Source organism: Tarenaya hassleriana, unplaced genomic scaffold, assembly GCF_000463585.1.
Source record: "Tarenaya hassleriana unplaced genomic scaffold, ASM46358v1 Cleome86, whole genome shotgun sequence".
NCBI classification, from domain to species: domain Eukaryota; kingdom Viridiplantae; phylum Streptophyta; class Magnoliopsida; order Brassicales; family Cleomaceae; genus Tarenaya; species Tarenaya hassleriana.
Genome location: NW_010971018.1, coordinates 273,407 through 285,434, shown reverse-complemented (window position 1 = coordinate 285,434; position 12,028 = coordinate 273,407). Strand labels below are relative to the sequence as shown.

Here is a 12,028-nt window from a genome sequence, read left to right as displayed (position 1 = left end):
GAAACTCCTTATTAACAACAATCATAATTAGTTGATTCACAAGATCCAACATATCAAAAACTTTTTCGGTTCATCGTAATGCATTTATAAGTAGATAAAATAATTGAGTATTACATATCAAAATATAATATATATATAAATTTTAAATTACAAATAATAAATTTGTTCTTTAACAATAGAATACAAAAAGAAATTCGGAAAGGATATATTAAATAAATAAAATATCAAGAATAGAAATTGTTGAGTGGCAGGAATATCAATCGTTATCGTCCCCCAATTTTTAATTTAATAAAATAATATTCTAAATATTAAAATATATTAAATTAATATATCCCGAAATGGAGGGTAATCTTTAATCAAGATTCTTACTTATTTGTTAAAAAATGTCCGAATCGATTTGGGTCTCGGTTGAAAATTGCTTTTAAATTCAGGAATTAAGATATTAATTTGACACAATTTTAGGAGTTAACATATTAATTTAGTACATCTATAGTCTTCTATTCTTGTACCTTATGATTTGTGATAATTTCAAAATGTAGTGTAATGTTTAAATTGAATTTAATTAATACATTATTTATGTTTCACTTTTTACTTATTATTTCGATTTTAAATTATGCACAAATATTTTTTAAATGAAATATATTGTTCCATATAACGGGGAATACTAACTCCAATTAGAATATAATTCAATAAAATTATATATATACATATATAACCACATACTTTAAATTCCAAGTAATTATTTTTTAATTAAAATAAATCACAATACTCTCAAATTTCTGCTATTATCCCAAAAACGTCTAAAAATATATTTTAATGGTTTGGAAAACCTAAAAATAATTTTAAAGGAAAATCTCTTTTTTAGATAAATACATAAATTTATTTTTAAAAAATGCATAAATTCTTCTATATTAAAATATGAAATTTTAAATTATTTTAAAAGTCATCTCATAAATTTTTATAATTATTTAAAATTTTAGATGCTGATTTTATGATGATTTTTAAAATCGTTTAAAATTTTTAAAAAAATTGTTCATTTTTAAAAAGTTCAGGATTTAATACAAGGGTTGTAAAAAAAATTGTTTATTTGAAAATTTTAATGTTTTTATATTTATTTAATTTTTTAAAAAAGTTTATGTAATAATATGTGATTTTCTTTATTTTAATATTAAAGACTAAAAACGGAAAAACGGAAAAAAAAAATTATACAAAAATTTATTTTGTCAACTGTAAAGAGTGAAGGCACGCGCCTTCAGGTCTCGTGACTCGCACACTCTCTGTCTTCTGCGTCTCTCTCCTTCTCGTCTTCTCTCTCCACCCCCCCCCCCCCCCCCCCCCTCCCCCCCCCCCCCCTTCTCTCTCTCATGCATTTCGCACCCAAGTTTTCCGAGAAATTGAATTTGTTTGGCGAGAAGGAAAATGTTATGAATCCGCTGATTTGCAAGTAAGCTCCATAGAAGCTTTCTAACATGGCAGTAGAAGGAAAATGTCTGAAGAAGTTCTATTTTCCGCTCCTTAGTGTTAGGGTTATTAATCTCCTCCGATTCCAGCTTCTTGCGACTGGTAAAATCTCTTCCTCCAATGAATCTTCTTCTGGTAAAATCTCGTCCTCCAATCAATCTTCTTCTGCTACTTGTCCTACAAATCTGGTGGAGTTAGGGTTTTGATCTCATAGATTTCATCCCGAAATTAGTAACCTATTTGCGAGAATGATGTTGCAATTCCTTTATTGTTGCTCGGAACTTTCAAATTAAGATAGTCGTGTCGTGTGTGTATGTACAGATGTTTACTTACTTTGTGAACTTTATGTTTGATTCCTCTAAGTAATGTGGCTTCAAAATGGTCAAGGTTTGTGTACGAATGTAGTTTTAACTTTTTCGTGTGTCTGAATCAGACATTCTGATAGATTCTGATGTGGAAAGATGTAAAGTCAATAGCTAAACTTGTGTTGTGTAATGCAGCAACTTCCGAGCAACTTTGTTAGGCACATGGAGGGCAGAAATTCTGGATGGGTTTCATTACTTGGTCCGAGCGGGAACACATGGCATGTTGAGTTGATCCATCAAGGTGCTGATTTGTTCTTCAACCAAGGGTGGCCAGCTTTTGTGAGGGATCATTATATTGAATGCGGAGACAGTATGGTTTTTAGATATAATGGAGAGTGGCATTTCACCGTTCAAGTGTTTGACTCCAGTTCCTGCGAGAAGGAGGCTGCCTTTTATTCCAAATGTTATCAGGAGGGTGAAAAGTTTGACGGACATATGGGCCAGAAGAGGGGAAGGAATGAGGCGGCTCATTCGCTGGATGTTGAAGGTTTATCAAAAAGATCGAGAGAAATGTCTTGTGGATGTTCAAGCAATGGCCAAGAAGCAAATGAAACTCATTATGAGAGGGGATCAGGTGAGCTACCCAAAGTGGAACTTTACATGAATCCACTCCACAAGGTTTTTGTCTCTATTTTTATGTCTATTATACACGTAAGAGTTCCAAGTTTCTTGCGTGATAGAAGTTGTTTTGTAGTTTTCAAGTTTGAATTCAATTTCCCAATTCCACACGCTCTTTGATATTCTTCCCATGGCTTCATGCTTGTTCATATTGGTATCTTTCGCTTCTCCTGATTTATTGATTTGTTCAAGCGTCCTGATTATACATAATGACTGCGGATATGTGTGAATGATACCAGAATTGGAGGAGAAAGAGCTTGCAGAAAATTTTACGTCGCCTTACCCTTACTTTGTGAGAACCATGAAAAAATTCAATGTCAGCGGCTCATTTACATTGGTGAGTTGGTTCCCTTTCATTTTCCATACTCTAAATCTGGGCATAATATTTAAGTAAGAAGCTTATGATATCCAAATCTTTCTGGTTCCTGGCATAGAGCAGGTGCGTGCATGAGATTTGTTTGTCTAATCGATATAGTTTACTTTTCTGTGTTTCAGAATGTCCCTTACAAATTTTCCATGGAACATCTTCCAAACTGCAAAACCGAGATTGTTCTCCGAGATCTGAAAGGAGTTTGCTGGACGGTTAACTCTGTGCCAACAACTAAAGTACATACTAGCCATACTTTCTGTGGTGGGTGGTTGGCTTTTGTTCGGAGTAATGGGATTAAGACAGGAGACATTTGTATCTTCGAACTTGTACGCAAATATGAATTGCTGGTGCATATTTTCCGGGTTGGAAAGGAAGAGCCAGGAGACCAGAGTGGAAAAGGAGCTTTTAGTGGATTGGATGTTTTGTCCAATGCAACATCGCGTAAAATTCTTGAAAGTTTGGCAAAGAAATCAATAAAGAGTTCGTCAAATGTCCACTCGAAGAGTCTGAAAAGTGTTTATACGTGTGATAAGACGGAATCCAAGACTCAGGACAAAAGAAAACTTGGGAGTTCGAAATCAAAGACAGTTAAAGTTTCTAAATGTGCCAGCGACAAATCAGGTAGTGCCTCCATCTTCTGATATTTAGCAGATCCCTCTAAAGTTCCTGTACTCTTCCGTTAGTTAAGGGATCCGTGGTGTTTTTTTTTAGTTGAACGAAAATTTCCTTGTAACTGAAATTGGCTTCACCATGTTATTTGAAACAGAGTCTAATGGCAGTAGCCTGAGATTCATGTTAGCACTTGATGAACAGAAAGCTGCCCAATCTTTTACTTCTGCATTTCCCAACTTTGTGAGGATTATGAGGAAGTTCAACATTAGCGGTTCGTACACGCTGGTGAGAGCTTTTATCTCTGTTGTGTTTTCTTGTCTTGTCGATATCAAAACATAATATGATGCGTCCTATGTCTTTTATTCTTCGTGTTCCATCTGCTTGTTTAATTGATACGGTATCTTGCTGGGAAATCTATCTTGACAAGTTTTACGTATTTGCCTATTTTGACTTATTTGTATTTTCTAACTCAGAAAATCCCACACCAGTTTTCCATGGCATATCTTCCTCATTCAAAAGCAGAGATTATTCTTCGCAATTCGAGAGGAGAATCGTGGACTGTGAACTCTGTCCCAGACTCAAAAGGCAGAATGGTGCATACATTTTGTGGGGGGTGGATGGCCTTTGTTCGGGACAATGATATACAAATGGGCGATACATGCATATTTGAGCTGACTAGGGAGTGCGAAATGCGAGTTCACATATCAAGGTATGGGAAGAAAGGGATGGACACTCCGCTTACAAAATCAGCTGATGGAATGTCTATCAACTTGGCTTCTGGAATCCATCCGAACTTTTAAGTTATGCTAAAACCTTTCCAACTTTCGCTAACATGTTTGCGGTGAGTCTTGCCATCTGAACGTTTCTCAGTTTTTTCTTGTTGACTTTTTCGTAAAATTTTCAACTAACTGTTACAAGTCCTTGGACATGAAATCTTCTGCTTAGAGATAGTGATGTGTGACATCAATTTCATACTTTTCTGGTGGAATGAAAATTCGAAGTTCTATCTTATTCAGGTGGTGCTGAAAACCCGAGTTCCTCTTCTGGTTCCACAAGGAATAGGAGTTTTTGGACCGCAATACTTAGATTTTGTTAATTTTCGGCACATTTATGTTACGTTGTCCGAATTGTAAATTTATGGCCCTTCTTTGTTTACCTGCAGGGTGTGTTTCTTCCTATATGTGAATACTGAGATCTGACGGCTTTCTCAGAAGGTGTGAAACTCGTGTTCCCTTTTTCATGACAATGAGGTAATGGTAAGTACGTTGTATATAGCAATAACCCCGGGAAAGGAAGGAGGTGGTGCATCATTTTGCTTCTGGATTATTAGAAAATCTTCTCGGTATCTTGTTATTTGTCGCTCGGTAGGAGTCATTTTGTTTGGGGAATAGATGTAGATTTAAGGATACGGGAAGAAAGTGGACGAAAATTGAATTAGGGTTACTAGGAACTTTCGGATTTAAGTGTTGTGGGAGTATTGGAGGTTGTAGAGTAGGATTTGTGAAGGGGAGCTTTTGTGGATTGATATCTACTTAAATTCAAACGAAATTGCTCTCCCGTGAAGCTACAACTTAAATACCGTCCCGTTTTCGTGCCCATAAGGTTCGGAAAAAGGCTTGTTGTAGGTTTAGTGTTTCGTTTCAGAAACGAGTTCTTGAGTTCTAGGCCACAGTTCCTCTTGATGAATCCCATCTTTTGGTTCTCTTTTTTCGAAAATTCGACCGAGCCAAGAAAAGGGCTATGGAGCATTCGGACGTCCAAGTTTGGGTCTTGTCCGAACGGTTGGTTACTAGTGCTTTGCGGTTGGGTTGGTCCCCACACTCTCTCCTTATGAATCATAAGCTCTGTCTCTTGTCTGTCACGAGCATTTTTTTAGTGGTTGTCATTTCGGTTTTGGTTTGGTTGGAGTCCGGTTCTATTTTCGGTTTTTGAAACATTATATCCACTCGGTTTTTATATTGGATTTGTTTCTATTTGGTTTCTATTTGGGATTCGGTTTTTATTGATTAAAATGTTTATTTTTCGAAGAATTTTTTTTTGTATTTTTCAGTTATTTTAATATTCCATTTGAGTATAGTTTTTGTTTAAAAGAAAAATCTTCTACATTATTAAAAAAAAATCAATTTAAAAAATCAGCTATCTAAACTAAAACTATAAACCTCTAACTCGGTTTTGAAATTGATTCAATGTATTTTATTTTTTTTTGGAATATGAACCAAAGCGAAATCCAGGCTGAAAAAAAGGAATCATAAATCGGGCACGAGGGTCGATGAGGAGCGAAGCCCAAAGTTCTGTCAGAACTGTTGGGCTTACGTAAACAGCCCAATTTAATACCAAAACCTATGAATGCATATTTCATATGGTGACACCATACATAATTGTTCTCTGTACTTATGCACATATATATACATGTATGTATGTATGTATGTATGTATGTATGTATGCATGTATGTATGCATGCATATATGTGTGTGTATGTATGTATGCATGCATGTATGTGTGTGTGTATGTATGTTATGTGTAATCAAATACATACATACAAAATACAAAACCCAAATTGAAATACGTAAACTTGCCGATTGCATACATAGATGTAATGGGCAAGTTTGGTCGAAAATGAAAACAAATTAGGCAAAATACGAAACCCAAAGTGGGAGCAGTGGAACATAACCGGAAGAAGAAAGAAACAGCAGAAGCTTTTTTAGTTATCAGAGAATCTTTTGCAAAATGTGCACTCTGTGATGATGGGAGGAGGAGAAAATTGTTTTTCCTTTTTTTTTTTTGGAGATTGTGAAGATCCCTATATCATGCCTTTTACCAACATACACACACACATATATATATATATATATATTGATGCTTGTCCCAAAGAAAGAACTTTGAATGATTCTGTCTTCCGGTACCCGTTAAGGTGTTCTGCAATGGAGGAGCCTCTGAGGCAACCAGAGGGTTTCGGAATGTAACACCAATGGAAAATAACATCGACGATTTTCTCTTTCGATATCGAGTACATTTCATATAATTATAGATACAAAACATCAAAAATTCTACATCAATCTCTTAGCATTGGCTACTTGATCAACTCGGTTCTCACATTGTTAATACATTCCAAAACTCCCATGGAAGAGGTTCATATCGTCATTACGTTATGCGGTTTCTTCCAAAGTTCACATGATTAAACAAAGTTAAAACATGTTAAATGATAATATAAACCGGCCGGCCGCCCGGAGTCGTAAATTTCGTCAAGTTAGCATCTGAGAAGGGTCAGATCGTCTCCGGGTTCTGCGTAATCCATCCACCAATTCGACCTCCCCAACGTGAACTCTAAGTTAAGCTGAAGATCTGCACCGCCTTCATCTCCCTGTACATCCAAAACGTAAAATATTCATCGAAAATAGGCTAATAATACGATTATATAACCATATATATATATATATATATTGAATATTATCATAATGTTATCTCATAGTTGAGAAAGAATATCATAACATGAAAGTACCTTAGCACCGGTTGGTTCCATTGGAGATGACCAACTATATGCCCTATATCAAATTGAAAATGTGAATATATAGATCAAGAAAAAGGGATCTCTTTTAATAAATAAAAAAAAATATATATGTGAATTGTCTGTAGAGATTTTGGATCTCTTTCTTCAATATATCGACCGTGATGTCACAGACATTTTGATTCCTAATTTTTCAAATTGTCAACGTCAACATAAACCCTAAGGGAAGGTTGCGTTCATCAAAATCCACGCGGAAGAACAAGAAGGTGAATGAAATAAATAAATTGATTAAATAAATGACATAAAATTAATAAAACCTTTGGGTCTTTTCTTGAGATGATGCGTTGGGAGAAAACGAGGGTTTTGTTGTGTCTGCTTCTGCATCAACTTTGTTATTATTATTATGCCCTATCCTTTGCTCTGAACCTTTTTCTCCATTCCCTTCGCCTGCTTATCCCCCCAAAAAAATATATTTATTTTATTTTATTTTTAGAAAAAAAAATATCACATATCAACATATATGATTTGTATAATAATACAATTCAATCCCATATTTATATAATAATAATATAAGATTTATGATCATTTTTGTTATACTTCATAGAAAAATCATATATATCAGTCACCTGATGATCCTTTGTCAGTGCCCTTCACTGTTCTATACATCTGCATAAACAAACCCTCAAATTTATTTAAAACAAAAAATCTTTACAAAGAAAAAAATGAATCAGAACAAAAAAAAAAGAAGAAGATAAGAGATGCCCACTTGGCTAAGGTTTCTTCAACTAAGCAATTATATGTTTGGTAGTGATTCAAGCACATACATACACCCACTTATGTCTTAGGTGCATACACATATGTATATATATGTATATATACATATACACACATATATGAAAATGGACTGTGAAATCGGACCTGTAAATGGCTCTTGACATGAGCTAAGGTTAGATCCTTCACATTCATCAGCTCCAAGACCGACTTCGGCGTAGCTCCTGCGACCAATACAAGCATACAAATGAAGCAAAACCCACAAAAGAATCAAATCCAAGGAAGGAATCTTGTGAGAAGAACTACATATACATATAGATATATATATGTATACCCAAAGGGCTAACTCGATTAGGGTTTTCACACGGTCATTTCAGACCGGAGGATTCCACATCGTTATAGACAGAAAAAGAACAAGAAGAGGATACATACACACACACACACACACACATATATATATGTTAACATACTTTCGTGGCCGCCGAGAAGCTGGACGGCATGGACAAAGTGGGCGTGGAGAGTGGAAGTCCAACGCATTCTCGGAGCTCGGATGCTTCTCTTGACACCCACCATGGGAGCTCTTGAGGAGGACGAGCTCCTCTTGAAATCTCTGCCATAGATTTGCGGTTGGTATATGTGACGATTATGATGATGATGATGATGATGATGATGATGATGATGACGATGATGATCAAAGCCTACCCCCAAGAGGGTGTTGTTGTTGTTGACATTTTCATGGCTTAAGTCACTGAGGGTACTGCCGGAGTCACTGCTCGTGGAGATCCGTTCACCGACAGAGTGATTCGGAGGGCTGATTTGGAGAGAGAGATCAGGGAGAGAGGCTGAAGCTCCCACTGGTTTTGCGTTTGGCCTCAACATTCTAATTCAACTATAATTTCCCTACGACCATATCTCCGTTTGTTTAAATAGAGAGATGAAGATGCCGAGAGGAGAGAGAGAGAGAGAGAGAGAGAGAGGGAGAGAGGGAGACACAGAGAGATGCAAATACAAGCAAAATAGGAGACAGAAAAGAGGGGGTGGGGGAGGGGATACAATAAAATTCTCATATTTAATTCTATACAATAGAAAAACTAGTGCCTAGCTATATACAATTATTATATATCATATGTTTCATAATACTTTTATACACCGATATATACTATGCATAGTGATATATATATATATATATACATACATATATATATATATAGGTCGTCCGTGAAAAATTTATTATAGATTCTGAAAATACAACTATATATATAAATAGGAAAATGGACAACCATTCCAAAAAGAAAAGAACACAAATTACAGAAAATTTGCTCAACACATACTTTGGTATAAACTTGATCAAGAGCACTGTGTACTCCCATCTCTAAAGTGAAAAATGATTACAAAATAATTAAACTATAAAAAAAATATTTTCAAAAAATAAAAATAGAAAAATTGGAAGAAATAGCAAGTTTTAGTAAGGGCTAATAAATGCAAGGGTAAAAACAAGAGAGAGAGAGAGAGATTTAGTTATGATAATTAGATAATGAGTGCCCTATGATTTGCATGTTTACATTTTATTTTATTTTTATTTTATTTTAATGTTTCTCTATTTTCAAAATGTAGGCTTTTTGGACCTACAAGACCAGCAGTGCTTTCTAGGGTTTGATGGAAATAAAAAAAAAATTCAGAGAGGCCAATTTACATTTTTTATTTAATTATAAATATTCGATTGTGTTACATTCATTGCATTAACAATCTTAAAAAGTTGACTGAGACTTTCTCATGGGGATTCTGCTTTGAACCAAAAGTTGGTGGCTAAAGGGAAACTTTGTTCATCTATACATTGTGAGAGAGAGAAATGAAAGCACAAAAAATCACATTAATTAATATAGAAATGTTAATATATATATATATATATATATAAAGAAATATACTCTGTGGTACAGATGATATAAAATTTCAGAATTTTTATTTCTATTAAAATTATATGTTATAATATTGATTTCCATATTAATTTATATTTTCTTAGAATTCAATTTATAATAAATAATTTGTGTTTTTGAAAATTTAGGTTTAGTTCAGTATACAGTTTTAAAACTTACTTCTATTTATTTTTTCATTTTAATACTCTCGCATTTAATTTATCGATATATGCTTTAATTTGCATTTTTCGAGGACCCTATTCTGAAAATTCACTGTTTCATAATTAGGTTATAAAATAATCACTTTCACTATAATAAAATATACATACATTTCTAGTTTTTTTTATTACCATGTATATGTACATTTTGAAAAAACTCGTTCATTTAAAAAATAACTTATGCACTACGAATAACCTTTCTAGATAACACAATTAATTTTTTTTATTTAATTTGAATTCTGTAACAAAAATATATTTTTCGTTTTAAAAAAATTCAAATTCCTACTGTACATTATTTGTTGGTTAATTTTTTTTAGAAGTTGATGTTAATGGTTGGACTTCGAGGAGAAAGCCGAAAGAGTAAATAGACGATGAAATATTCGGGGCGATATATAATTTATAAATTAAATTTCGTTTGCTTTTATTGATTGATAAGGACACATTTTAATTCTATCTTTATTTATTTAAATAATCATTTCAATTTTCTACAGGTTTTGCTTGTTTTAATATTTTTTTTATCGACATTCTCTGGGTTTTGGTTCTCCGGCTTTGATTTTTTAACATAAAGAAAATATACCACTTTTAGCAGAGAAAATATATTCAAAATAATGTTTTAAATTATTTAATTTATAAATTGAGAAATGCTGAACTTTGATCTCATTGGAATTAGGTATTTATGAGGATAGTAGTCAATGACTTAATAATTTAGTCTACCCTACAATGGAAAAATGTAACAAGGGTAAAATCCATAAAAAAATTTGAATTTATAAAATAATAAAAAATAAATTTCTAAATTTTTCGTTTAACAAATTTATTTTCGAACTTGCAAAATATGTCATTCTATTTTTCAAACTTGTAAAATGCGTCATTATAATTCCCAAATTGATTTTTTAATCAATATCGTCGAGTTTTCTTCTGACATCAATTAACAAGTTTGATAATTATATGTCATTTTAAGTTTGAGAATATATTTGTCAAACAAAAAGTTTAACAATTTTTTATCTACCATTTTACAAGTTTAAAATTTTTTATGGGTTTTACCCGATAAATATTAAAGAAGTTTATGATAAATCATATCGAATGGACCATTAAAAAGATCAAATCAGTGTTTGTGCGTGCATATGTATTAACCGGGGGAATTTCTGAAATACCCTCAATGTGCTACAAGGATTTCTAGTGATACCCTCCTCTTGAAAAAAAAATTCTAACTTCTATTTTAGCCTCTTCATTGACAAATTACACAAATACCCTTTAGACATAAATTTTAAAAATTTAAAAAAAAAATCCCTTTTTTAGGGTTTCTCTTTCTTCAAGAACGGTTTATCTCTCATCCTCTCGCCATTGTCGAGTAAACACTCTCTCTCTACTGTGTTTTCTCTCTCCTCCTCATCTTGCTATTTTGTCTTCAAAATTTGTCGAATTTGGACAAAATCACGGGCAAATCAAGGCGAATTCAGTAAGGAAAGTGGAAATAGGTAAGTTTGTGTCGAAATCTCAGTTTTTTTTCATACACATTGATGGTTGTTGCAGTTTTTTCCTTCCAATTGTTGTTTTTTCTGTAGTTCTGTCGTTTGTAATCAAATATCTATATCAGATTTGCATTTTGGATGTATTCCGAGCATCAGGGTCACACAGGTTAATTGTCACGAAGGTCAACATGGGTATATGGGTCACAATGATCATAATGTGCAGAACACTTATATGGGTCACTATAGAAACAAGACACAATGGTCACAATGTGCACAATACAAATAGATTAGGGGTTATATGGTGAAGTGTTCACGCGGTCACACCATTACAGGGTCACTTGTGTTGGGTTTTCCTGGGATCTCAAGAGCGAATCTAATTTCTAAGAGATCAGTTCTAGGGTTTGCGCAGCGGATGAAAAACAAAAATTTTGATGAAACCCTAAAACCTATCATGAATGATCTTGTAGAAACGTTAGAACGCTTACCTCAATCGATCCGATGTCTGTTTCAATTGATGTGTTCGTCCGATCACTGTAGACAGGAAGAATACCTTGCCCTCTACACGTATCCACACGGCGGAAAGGATTCCAACGGTTGGAACTTGTCTGCTAGGACTGAAGAACGCTTCTTTCTTTGCGCAAGGGTTTTAGGGATCTTTCTATTAGCTTTCTCACTCTCCAAACCTCTCTCTAGGGTCTGAAAATCGTGCCAAAAGAGTTGGGTGGC

General features: G+C 33.9%; 2 protein-coding genes across 2 annotated transcripts; one reads left to right on the top strand and one right to left on the bottom strand.

The window, feature by feature from the left end:
• Positions 1-1,538: 1,538 nt before the first annotated feature.
• On the top strand, positions 1,539-5,412 carry LOC104803403 (B3 domain-containing protein Os11g0197600-like). The gene is made up of 7 exons (XM_010527338.1): positions 1,539-1,563; positions 1,962-2,400; positions 2,684-2,781; positions 2,940-3,435; positions 3,581-3,711; positions 3,900-4,267; positions 4,589-5,412. The coding sequence occupies exons 2-6, from the start codon at positions 1,989-1,991 to the stop codon at positions 4,224-4,226; spliced, it is 1,464 nt and encodes a 487-aa protein (XP_010525640.1). The 5' UTR covers positions 1,539-1,563; positions 1,962-1,988; the 3' UTR covers positions 4,227-4,267; positions 4,589-5,412.
• Positions 5,413-6,429: 1,017 nt separating this feature from the next.
• Positions 6,430-8,661, bottom strand: LOC104803402 (probable transcription factor KAN4). The gene is made up of 6 exons (XM_010527336.2): positions 8,173-8,661; positions 7,850-7,926; positions 7,558-7,597; positions 7,249-7,378; positions 6,926-6,968; positions 6,430-6,787 (listed from the first exon to the last, which is right to left on the bottom strand). The coding sequence occupies exons 1-6, from the start codon at positions 8,579-8,581 to the stop codon at positions 6,674-6,676; spliced, it is 813 nt and encodes a 270-aa protein (XP_010525638.1). The 5' UTR covers positions 8,582-8,661; the 3' UTR covers positions 6,430-6,673.
• Between the last annotated feature and the right edge of the window lie 3,367 nt (positions 8,662-12,028).